At 35.1% G+C, this 13062-nt stretch overlaps 1 protein-coding gene across 2 annotated transcripts in view; it reads right to left on the bottom strand.

The window, feature by feature from the left end:
- slc66a2 (solute carrier family 66 member 2) overlaps window positions 1-13062 on the bottom strand; it is a 53053-nt gene that overhangs the window by 36957 nt on the left and 3034 nt on the right. The window contains exons 2-3 of one of the 2 annotated variants that reach the window (XM_016231303.1): window positions 12391-12524; window positions 10058-10108 (exon numbers count right to left, since the gene is read on the bottom strand). In XM_016231303.1, the coding sequence (XP_016086789.1) occupies window positions 10058-10108; window positions 12391-12524 (185 nt within the window). The remainder of the gene's footprint in view (window positions 1-10057; window positions 10109-12390; window positions 12525-13062) is intronic. The other variant, XM_016231304.1, reaches the window with a different exon arrangement.

Here is a 13062-nt window from a genome sequence, read left to right as displayed (position 1 = left end):
GCTAGCTGGAGGCAGCAAAACAAAGGGGAAACTGGAGGCGGCCCATTCAAACCAGTGCAGGTTCGGCTACATAAGGAGCTTAAAATATCTTGTTGTGATGTTGGGTGCCAGAATCGACGTAATACAGCCTCAAATTAGAAATTTGATCGCATATCTGCTGCCACTGCCAGACAAAAAACCGACGACAGCTATGGTTAAACGCGATAAAACGAGCGGACTGGACAGAAACAATCGTCAAAAATGCTCACGTTTGCAGCGCACACTTCTTATCAGAAAAGGTTCAATAAAGTATTGTCTTTTGTTGTTATGGGCACGTCTACAGATTTCTTGCCATATGTCTATGTTTCTTGCATCTCACGACTATGTCGTGTATGAAATAATGTCTGTGTGCATGTGTGTAAAACAACAAACTGACGATTTATAGACGTGATCCACCTCATAGTAACAATCCTGTCAGATCGTCCATCCTTTGAGTGAGAGTGTAATGTTACAGGTCGGCCGATCTGGTTTCGTGGTTAAAGTTAACCTTTTCGACATGTTTCCGTGTTGTTGTTGTTGCTCAGCAATGGCATGGACGTGATGTTGTCTGGGGGTTTGGCAAAAGGAGAGTGGGACGGTGGGCGGTGCTCGGGGTGGTGACTGAAGGCAGTGACTGTGTAGTTCTGCCGTCAACTTTTTACGGAAGTCACAACGGTTCGTGAAAAATAGCTAGAACTTTAAGCAGGCTGTGTGCATTTTACAGTGGACTGACTGTTTTGAAACTTATATGGTAGTTAAATAGCCCCTAGACCTCAGTAATCGTGAAAAAAAGCCAGGAAATTTCAGTTTTGACAATATGGGACCTTTAAACCACATATGTAAATTTTACTCCTCCAAAAATGTTAAAATAATAAACGTGTGAGAGCGTGTTATAGGCTATATGGCATTAGTCAGACTGCACTAATGCAACACATTTATGTGGCCAAGTGTAAATGGAAACGTTTTAACAAATCAGACAGATATCCGATCAGCGAAAACACATGAAATGACCAGGTGTAAACAGGTCCTATAAAGGTTGCACTCATCCACACACACATTGCTGATTATTGTTTAGCCTATGTCGTCTAGTTTCTGCCTTGTCTTGCCTTCGTGTTTTGTTTTTGGACTGTTTACCTGGTTTTTGATCGTTGACTGTCTGTTCTTTGGATTACTCTATTGGATTACCCTGGATGTACTGTTTTGCTGGTGTTTTGACCCTGCCTGTCCGACTATGCTTTAAATAAAGCCTGCACTTGGATCCTCAACCCCGTTGTCACGTCTCCACGTTACAGTATGTATGCATTTATTTATTTATTACAATTATCATGAATTATTATTTTACAAATATTGTTAGGTTTTTGAGGAGTCGAACCACATGACGTTTTACAACTGAAATGTGACATTTTATCATTTGAAATAATTTTGCCTGAACTCATTGAAACAAATATCATGATTTTTTTATTTTTATTTTATAAACATCATTACATTATGGAGTCAAACCACATGACATTTTACAAGCAAACATCACAATTTATACTGTGAACTAACTTTGCCTAAACTAATATCAGCATATTTTTACAAGCATCATGTACAGTATTACTATTTCATAAATATCAAGTTTTTAGGGAGACATACAACAAACAAACAACATAAGTTTATAATTTGCATTTTTTGTTTTTTTACAAATATCTTGAATTTCTTATTTCATAAATATCATTAAAGTTTTGAGTCGATCCACATGACATTTTACTCTGTCAACTAACTTTACCTGAACAAATATTACTTTTTTTTAAATAAATATACAAATAACGTGTTACTATTTCATAAATATCATTACACTTTTGTGAAGTCAAGCCACATGACATTTTACAACCTATACTGTAAATTTTCCTGAACTAATAACAGTATTTTATTACTATTTATTGTAAAAATTTTTAAGGACTTGAACCATGACATTTTAAAAACCAAACACGCCATTTAAGTTTGTGAAGTAATTTGACCTTAATAGGCCTATTTTATTTTATTTTTTTTTACAAATATGTATTACCATTTCATCAACTATTCATCAAGGTTTTGAGGAGTCAAACCACATGGCATTTTACAACTGAACAAAACGACATTTTATAATTTGAACTAATTTAGCAAGAACTAATTTCAGAAATGTTCACAAATATCATGAATTTCTTATTTTATTACCATTAAGTTTTTGAGGAATTGAACCACATTACTTTTTACAATATAAACTAATCAGGCTTTGCCTGAACTAATATCAGTATTTTAACAATAACAATATCATGCATTCATCAAGTATTATAATAATGTATTATTATGTCATAAATGCAAAATTTTGGGGGAGTTGAAACACAAAAGTATCACTAACATTTTACAACGTGAACTAAGTTTGCCTTGTCATAAAAAGGTAAAAACAAGGGAACAGGAAAAAAACAAAAACGTGTGTGTGTCTGTGTTTTGCCAGTTGTAGGTGTAATACAATAATAATAATCTCTGAATGCAGTGGAAGCCACACACACACACACACACACACACACAGTGCAGAGGGCTCAGGTAAAGGGCTGTGTAGCGCTGGAGGCTGTGCGTGTGGAAAGGGCCGGATCAAAGCTTCAGTTGAGAGTGTGTCACACTGTATGGTGTGTATTGAGCGTCGTGGCACTGCTTTACCCTGCTGTGTATGTGCGTATCGCTGCTGCCAGCGGGGCAGTGTGTGGGAACAGACTGCCACGGCTTTTAAACAGCAACCCCACCAAGCTGGTCCTCTTTTTCAGCTCACACCCACAGTTCACACAAGCACAACTGCACAACAGACACTACACCACATACAGAGGAGAGCACTGGAAATACACTGTGACATTCCTGCCACTGTTGAAGCGGGATTTTAGGGTATTCTTGGGCAAGCTGGCCAAATAAACAAGTGCAACTAAACACCCATATTTTAGTCTCTTTTTACAAGCAAAACTCAACTAATTGATTGGGTGTTGTGAGTGGTTGCCAGGACGCCGCTATACAGTTGTTAGGATGTTGCAATTTGGTTGCTAAGGTGTTTTGAGTGCTTTTAAGCATGTTGCCTTATGAAGAGCCAACCTACAAGTCCTGGAAACACTTTAGATTAGGGAACACATATTCTCTATTAGCTAAGAGTTTACCTTCAATAAACTCCTAATTTGCTGCTTATTGACAGTAAGGTAGTTGTTTAGGTATGGTGTCGGGTTTAAGGGATCTAGAATATGACCATGCATTAATATGTGCTTCATCAGTACTAATAAACAGCTAATATGCTAATAATATGCGTGCTAATAAATGAGTTAATAGTGAATTGTGTTCTCTAACCTAAAGTGTTACCCAAGTCTCTATAATATTCTGGTCTGTACATATAGCTCAGGTCCCCACAATCAAGTTTTTTGCTCAGTTTTTACACAGATGTTTTGCTCAGGTTACTGAATATATGGTAATGGCACACCTCTTCTCAATACGTCACACAATTTGATATATTATTCATCCTGTCAGCACAAACAAGGTGAATTGTGAAAGTTTAATACTTGTTCAAACTCTAGGTATGAGCAACAGTGAGGCTTTCACCAGAAAACACCAATAATAATTATTGAACTACTGTTCAAAAGTTTGAGCACTTTAGTTTTTTGAAAGAAATCAATACTTTTATTCAGCAAGTATGCATTACATTGATCAAAAATATTGACAGTAAAGACATTTTTAATGGTACAAAAAAATTATTTTGAACAGAGAATTCTGAAAAAGTATCATGGTTACACTGATACCGATAATAAGAAATATTTACATTTCTTATTAAAATATTTACATTTCTTATTAAATATTTAATTTACTATTTACACAGTGTAGGATTTATTTTAAAACAATTTTTACTTAAAAACTGCTAGTAAATTTCACAAATAATTACAAAGAAATGGCATTCCATTAAACATGAAATTATGAAGTAGAAAGTCTGAGCATTTTCTGTAAAGCATACTCCAATAAAATACAACACTTTTTTTTTTCAGTGTAGAATGATTTCTGAAGGATCATGTGACACTGAATACATGAAAATTCAGCTTTACATCAAGGGAATAAAATACATTTCAAAATGTATTAAAATAAAAAAAAGAATGATTTTAAATTATAATAATATTTCACAATATTTCTCTTTTTACTGTATTTTTGATCAAATAAACGCAGCATTGGTGAGCAGAAGAGACCCAAACTTTTGAACAGTAGTGTATATTGTAGGGCAAGTTGGGACACCAGTGCACCAATCACTCTTACAGTAATGATGGCATTAGTGGTCACCGATATGGGTTTTTTGACAGCCGATGACGATGCCGATATCTTGGAAAGCAGGGTGGCCGATGGCATTTATCTTAATTAATATTTAAGAAATTTGAAATCATTTGAAAATTTATTTAAAAAATGGATGTGTTAAATAAACATACTTGTACTTTAGATGACAAAGTATTTTTCACAAATAAATAAATATTTAATAAAAATATAATTAAAAAGAATTAAACACTGTAACCAACAGGGCACTCAGTATTCTGGGAAGTTTGTGTGCATTAATCATATTTTTTTCAAATAAAGCCAAGTTAACACTCATTTTACATACAGCACACAGTGAAAAAGACATGAACTTGACAGTGAGCAAATGCATAAAGCACAGCATAATTTATAATCACGAGTTTAAAGTTTGTCGATCGCGCTTCTCCAGTGAAGCTGAACTCTCCTCCTGTCCGTGTTACATTCTCACGGACCGATCGTCACGCAGAGAACACGCGATCATGCAGGATACACATACACACTTCACAAGATCTCACAACTGGACCCGACTAAGTTTGCAAGCTTTGTGAAATTAAATGTTCATTAGTCATTCAAAGATTTGTTTAAATTATATAAATGCGTATTTGCTGAATGCTGACGGCAAACAAGAAAGTATTATAATGTTTGCCTTTCTATTACTAATAATATAAAAGCAATCGTTATAATACTTTTTGTATACATTTTAATTCCTTTGTTTAACCGTTCTATCTGATTATTAGACAGACGTATTAGATAATCCATATTAGACAGAACTGAACGATAACAGCGAACAAGAGGGAGAATGTAAGCACTGTGTGCTCAGGCAAAATAAAAGTCCTGCCTCGAATGCATTGGCCAAACATGAAAACTTATCGGCCGATGCCGATATTTTAAAAATGTGCCTTTCTATTACTAATAATATAAAAGCAATCGTTATAATACTTTTTGTATACATTTTAATTCCTTTGTTTAACCGTTCTATCTGATTATTAGACAGACGTATTAGATCATCCATATTAGACAGAACTGAACGATAACAGCGAACAAGAGGGAGAATGTAAGCACTGTGTGCTCAGGCAAAATAAAAGTCCTGCCTCGAATGCATTGGCCAAAAATGAAAACTTATCGGCCGATGCCGATATTTTAAAAATGCCGATATATCGGTTGACCACTAGATGGCATAGGAATATTAATCTTCATAAACCATACACACACAAAAAAACCATAATGCACTCCACATGAGCTTCCAAAAGGAACGATCGCCAGGAGCAGGGTTGGGCACTCCTGCTCTAAAACCTCTATTTTCCTCAGGGTCTGTCGCTATTTTTCGTCCTGTCCTCCCCCAGGCCCACTTTGTGAAGTTTCACTCTGTCCATTTATAAACAGACGGCATTCAGACGAGGGGCCGGGAATGACTGACATGACTCAGAGTTCCTTCTTTCAGCAGAGCTTCAGCCCACATGCCAAGAGATATCCGTCAGTCCTGTACTCTAATTACAGCTAAGTGGAATGGAAAGATGTGTCAGAGAGGCCTTTGGATGCTTAAATGAATGACACTTCTGGTTCTGACGGGTCTGTAGCTGGTCTTCATCCAGATCCACACAATCTGTTCAATCGCAACTGTCTCCAGTACGGCAGTCACCATCAGACGCTGGATTAAGATGCTATCGGCCTGTAAACGCCAGACTGAATTCCCACGGCAAATCAGGAAACAAGCACTTTGTCTTGATGTCACAGCGTTTGCAGCTCAATACAGCAATGTTTTGCACGCTTTGCGCTGTGAATATGTTTTGATAATTAGTCAGCATTAATAATACCTCTAATATTTTTCTCTATTTATTTCATGAGTGTATAATATTAGTTCAAATATGTTTATTATTTACTATACGTTATGCAGAAAATATGAAAACTTAATTCTTTGAGTTGTGAATATTTTTATCAGATTTGGTTAGCATCATTACCAACAACAACAACAATAATGATTATTATTATTAAACAGTTAACAGTTAATAAACAGTTAAATTAGGCATTGTTAATGTACAACATGTTATCTTAATATTTTATTATATTAATATGGTAACGCTTTCTTTTACAGTGCCCATGTTACATGTACTTATTATCATAAAACATTAAATTATGCATAATTATAAGCAACTGAGTCTAAAAATAAATAAATAAATACCCTACATCAAATACGTCATTAATTATTACTTAATATTATTAATAATTAATAATATTATTAATTATTTCTTAATAATATTATAATATTACTCAGTACTTATTTGTCTAATTTCACTGAAACAAGGACAACTTGAAGTGTAACCTTAAATCATTTTGATAATATATTAGTAAATTATATTAATACTTACACTAAAATGAGGAATTCAATTAATAAAAGAAATAACAATATAATTCTAAATTTAAAATTTATAAAATGTTACGTCAACATAAATGAACATTTATGAAATTACTATATTAAATAATTATTATTCTTGCTAACAAGTTAGCATGCAATATTTACACTGTAAAAAAATCTAGAAAAATAGAGCAGAATGTACTGTATTAATTTAAAGGAATTTTCTGTATTGGTTTTTTACAGGGGGTTTTCCAGCATTTTGAATTTAGTTTTTACTGTGTAGAAAATTAGAAGTCATATGCATATCTTAATGTTTCCATATATATATATATATATATATATATATATATATAAAGAGAGAGAGAGAGAGAGAGAGAGAGACAGACAGACAGATAGACAGATAGAGAGATAGATAGATAGACAGATAGAGAGATAGATAGATAGAGAGATAGATAGATAGAGAGATAGATAGATAGAGAGATATGCAAGTATGACTTGCAGTAACTCTGCACTGTGGTTTTAAGAAAATGTATTTTATGTTATTAATAGGAAAGCATTTTGTACAGTGTCTATTGCATAAACTTCATTAATCACAGTTTTTCTTATTATGTCTGTTGATCAGTTTTTACCATAATGCTGAGCAGTCCGATAGACAGAACTGGATAATAAATGTTTCTGTTGCTTTCAGCGAAGACTACAGTAGATTGTTGGACAATATGGACAGTCATAATTGGTCTAATACGGTTTACATTCAGGCAGACTGAGCAGATTTTGGGAAGTTTAAGAGAAAGCACGTATTTATTTGAAACACCCCGTTCTCTGATAGTAGTGATTGGATGCTAACTGAGGCGGTTGCGGTGTCCTGTAGGGATAATGTAGCGGAGCGAGACTGTGAGAGGGAGGGCCACCCATTTACGTCCATTACTGCACGACCACAAGGACCCCAGCAGTCTGCCCTACATCAAACACACTTACAAACCTCTGCCAGAGCCCGGACTGAACTACAGGCAATCAGCAGCGAACAACCACCGCCTGCTTCAAGCTTGAACAACGGACATCACCAGGTTGACAAATTTGGACAGATAAATTGCGATCTGAAAACACTGGCAGCACTGCGATAAAAACCCTGACTTATCAAGTGCTCAGATATCATATCAGTTCTGCCCTCAACCAGCAAACTGCCCATTCCTGCTTGACCTTTGACCTCTGGATGGATCGGAGCACACCTTCATTATTCGGTTCCACTGGATCAATGAGCTTCCGAGCAAAGCAGCAATTAGCAAACACCTCTCAGCCCGAATGCTGAACACACTTCTAATGAGGTGTGTGAGGGGCCGAGGGGCATACGTGATCAATAGAGCCAGCCATGTGACGGAGAGAGAGAGAAAACAAAACTGCTTTTCCATCAAGCCCTTGTTATAACTAGATGAAAAAAATTCATATAGCATCAGTCCTCTTGCTGATTTAAACTCACTAGGAATAAATCTTATTGCAACAAAATAAGGTAATCTGTACCATGCAGTGCTGTTATTGCTAACTTATTGTAAACTGTAAAATAAATAAATAAAAATTAAATAATTAGATGAACACTTAAACTTGAATGGAAATGTTCCCTTGGCAAACAAACTGAAATAAAATAAGAAGAACTAAAATTACTGAAATAAATAAAATTATAATAATAAAAAATAAATAAATAAATAATATATGCATACATATATGAGTTAAAATGAAAGCTGAAAATATAAAAAAAAATGCTAATTCAAAATATTAATAAATCCTATAAGTAATACTGAACTAACACTGGTAGAGTACAGTTATGTACAAAGCTAGTTATAAAACACATACTTGTTTTGTGAACTGCACTGTAACACACTTTACTAAGAAGTACATACTTAGTACAATGCATTCAGAAAGTATTCTGATGACTAACATTTGTTACATATTATGTTGAAGCCTTATGCTAAAATGCTGTAAATTATTATTAAAAATTATTATAATTTAAATTATTTAAAACGTTTTACATTAAAAGATTAACTTATTTATGTATTTTTTTTTATTAAAACAGACTAGATTTAATTTTCTTTATTTTGAATAAAATATGCAACATTATTACAAATCTGATTTTTGATTTGCCATTAAGTAGTACAGAGTATAGACTGATGTGAAAAAGGGTTTCAAAAGTATTGTAGCATAAAGCTGCAACACAGAATGTCTCTAAAATGCACATTTGTTCTGAATGCACTGTATATTTCAGGGCACGCTGTGTACAATCAAATTCAAGAATTAGATTTAGCATCGATCTGCAGTACACTATTACAGGGAAAATCCCTGCTGGAGTAACCTGAGGTTCAGTGTCTTGAACAAACGGTGAGTGAAGGGATCGCCCCTCACAGGTTCAACCCTACAATATTTGGGCTACTAGCCCAGCTCTTTAACCACCACACCACCTAGTCTTAAGTGACTAAACTAGTCTAAAGTCTAAACCAGTGGTTCTCATTCAGGGAGCAAACTTCAAAGGGGCTGCAGGATGACTTAAAGGGACAGTTCACCCAAAAATTTTAATTAAGTTATCATTTACTCAGCCTGCTGAGCATTGTTTTAATGCCGTGTGCCCTTCTTTCTTTTTCGGACCACAAAAAAAAAGGTCCTGCTTGCTCTGGCAGAAGGTCAGGATTTTCGTTAATACATTAAATGACTGTACAAGAGCTCAGGAATAAACTACTATCGCCACCTGCTGTTCATGTAGAGCAACAAAAACCACGGGTGCCCAGAAGCTTTCAGTCAAAACATGCCTGTGTCATGTGACATTGCAATTGCAATCAGCCAAGTAGCCAAAGCCATGCAACGCTCTTCTGCGTGTTACAGGGTTAAATCATAAAGCCACCAAGAAGAACACACAAGTATAAAATAGCACAGTATGCAGCGATATAAAATGTTATTCAATTACTGATCTGGCAACCAGTTAAATGAGCTGTTAGAACCATGAAAACTGAATTATTTAAACATTTCTTTGACTGAATAGTTCATGTGAGCCATACACAAACTGATATCAATTAAAAAGCAAGTCACGCTCATCTATATGCATGCAACACTGCAATTTCAGCATCCAAATCAACAGAATGCATGCAAAACGGCCTCTACCACTAACGAAACATGCATTAATTCTTATACACTTATGTCTGTTTTAGATACATGCAAGTGAAAGTTCGGGGTTAAGAGAGAGCTGTGAATTAATGACAGGATTAGAGGAGTATTGGGTTCTGTCCAGGTCATACTGGGAGGAAATGAGAGGGGTGGATGATGGGAAGGGGAATACATCTATAATATCAGACTGGTGTTTGTGGGCAACACATCAGTACATACCCAGAAAGAGCCTCTTAGGAACTTTGATTTCTTCATCCTTACTGTCTGTTGCTTCAGACAAATAAGACAAATAAACACAAAATAAGAACTGGGGGAGAGAGAGAAAATAGATTGCATCGCTCCATCTTCTAGAGGACACAAGAAGCCTTGAAGGGATGAAACTCATGAGAACATGTCCAAGTCATATTTCAAGCTAAAACCAACAGTTAAGGAACTTTTTTTTCATGAAGAACAAGACAAAAACATATTTTTAGAACCATTATGATATGTGGCATTGTAACATTATTTTCATGATAATTTGTTTCATTTTTCTTAAGCAAAACATTGTGTCATTTTTCATCTGATTTTGGGTTGAAATTTGATCCAGATACACTACAAGTCAAAAATCTAATAATATTTATTCAATATTACATTGAAAGAAGTATCTTATGCTTACCAAGGCTGCTTTTATTTGTTACAGTAAAATAAGTAACGTTGTAAAATATTATAATAACAATTTTAAATAACTTTTCTATTTGAATATTTTTAAAATGTAATTTTACATGGTCCTTCAGAAATCATTCTGCTGATTTTTTTTTCCTGCTTATTTTTATTATGAAATCATACTTACCCAGACTTTTGAATGGTAGCGTATCACGGTTTCCTCAAAAATATTAAGCAAAGCTATTTACAACTGATAATAATGTTTCTTGGATCATGCGACACTGAAGACTGGAGTATAATGGCTGCTGAAAATTAGGGATGCTCCGATCCGCCTTGTTTCGCCTCCGACACCTATTCCGTTACCTAGGGTTCGGTATTGGCCGATACCGATACCGATACCAGTGAAGTTTTTTTCCCTCATTTAAATAAATGTAGAATTTATATATCTCTGGCTGTGACGTCATCATTCTGCACACCGGATGCGCACATTGTAAGCGCTTCGTGTTAAAAACTGCAAAGCACAAAGTGAAGAGAAATTGATGCGTAGTGTATTATATCTGTGCAACAGTTATTGAGCCTTTCTTTTAACAGTTTTAAATTTCAGTTACTGTGCACGTTAAAAACTATTTATAGTATTTTCTACGCCCGTGTTTTGTTCTCACAGACACCCGGTAGCAAGTAACAAAACAACATTCAATTCCGGCAAGAAGATAAAGTCCTTTTTGCTAAATCATAGACATGTATTTACAAATCAAGTATAATGGGAACACAGAATGATCTTGGAGAGAGCTTTACCGAGCTGACTGCTGTAACCGAACGAGACCAGGGTTTAAAGGCTGAACGAATGATTGACAGCCACAGCAGAGAAAAGAGTTTGTGTGAAATTTAATGTAAGGACTTAAATATGCATATGTAGCTCACATTAAGCTATCATATGGCTTCAGAAGTAACACAGAATAATTAGCACAATCGAGAAAAAAAACGAATTAATCTCGGATTTAGATTGGCCCTCTCTGACCGATACCCGATCAGAGAAAAATGGAACTATCGGAGCCGATACCCGATATGAATATCGGATCGGCGCATCCCTACTGAAAATTCAGCTTTGCATCACAGGAATAAATGACATTTTAACATATATTCAAAAAGAAAACAGTTATTTTAAATTGAAATAATATTTCACAATATTACTGTTTTTACTGTATTTTTTGGGATCAAATAAAGGCAGCCTTGGCAACTATGAAAGGCTTCTGTCAAAAACACCAAAAAGTGAGATCACTGTCAAACTACTGAAGACGGTCATTCTGTATCACACAGGTCAGTTCAAAAGGAGATCATGGGAACCTTAAGACTTGAATTTCAATGTTGGGTTGTTTCTTGATTCAGTTTGTTTGAAAATGTGCTTGATTCACCAAGTTTGAAAAATTAAAGCCGTTACATACTATACACTGGATCACATATTATTATTCTTAAAAATTAGTACACAGTACACAATATACGTATTACATTCCAAGCCCAAGTTCAGTGCTCTGGCTCAGTTTGAGAGAACAAATGCATCTTTTGTTAACTCTGTAACACACCCCAAGTATAAATAAACCTGAGACTGATGTTGACCAAGCAGCCAGCCGATCAAAGTTCATCCGCTTCAGAGGCCCTTCCTGTGTGACAATCTCATGAGACACGCTCAAAGACAGACCCTGACCATGTGACTGCATCTTTTACTGTAATTCAATAGGCTTTAAACCGAAGAACCAAACTCAACTAAACAGATCGACTGGGAAAGAGAGTTTCATTAAACTTTTAAAGAAAGAAACCTAGAAAAAAGCAACCCATAATTGATTCTGCAGCTCCACACACACACACACACTCAAGTGGACACCGAGGCTGTAAAGAGTCCTAAAGTTTGGCACCTGTGAAGGAGCGGCGTTTGGTGTTGAGTTCAGTGGCCATGCGGACGCTGGTGCACAGGTTCAGCATGATTAACATCGTGATGATCATGATTATACTCTGCCAAAGCAGCGGAGTCTCGAAGTAACGTCCAAGCCTGGAAAAATAACAACAACACACACAAACAAACACACACACACACACACACACACACACACACAGTTCAGAGAAAAGCACCAAATAATATGACACGATGTTCCACATCTTCTGACCAATAAACTTTTTATCACACACAGCACATTTCTCTCAGTTTCTTTAGCCTGTTAAGTCTTCATGACCTTTTTCTTGTCTTGTTCTAATTAATTTTGCAAAGAGCTAAGCTATAACAGTACTTTCCCCTTCATTTATGCATACAAGTAAGCTTGTACCTAAAACTAGTGTAATTGGTAAGACTGTTTGTGGATGAGTTATGAGTGGATGAATTCAATTATAAGAATCTTTAAAAACCATTTGAATGATTTCTTAATTTTAGTATTATTATTATATTATTATTATCATCATTATAAGTGCACAAATAAAACAAATGATTAACTGCAGTTCTCCCATTTAGCCACTTAAATATAATTTTATAAATATATATATACACACATACATAAATATATATATATATAAATATAAATAATAAATTATATAAA

Source organism: Sinocyclocheilus grahami, unplaced genomic scaffold, assembly GCF_001515645.1.
Source record: "Sinocyclocheilus grahami isolate Dianchi unplaced genomic scaffold, SAMN03320097.WGS_v1.1 scaffold387.1, whole genome shotgun sequence".
NCBI lineage: Eukaryota > Metazoa > Chordata > Actinopteri > Cypriniformes > Cyprinidae > Sinocyclocheilus > Sinocyclocheilus grahami.
Note: the sequence above shows the minus strand (reverse complement) of the source record. Positions and strands in the feature narration are given on the sequence as shown.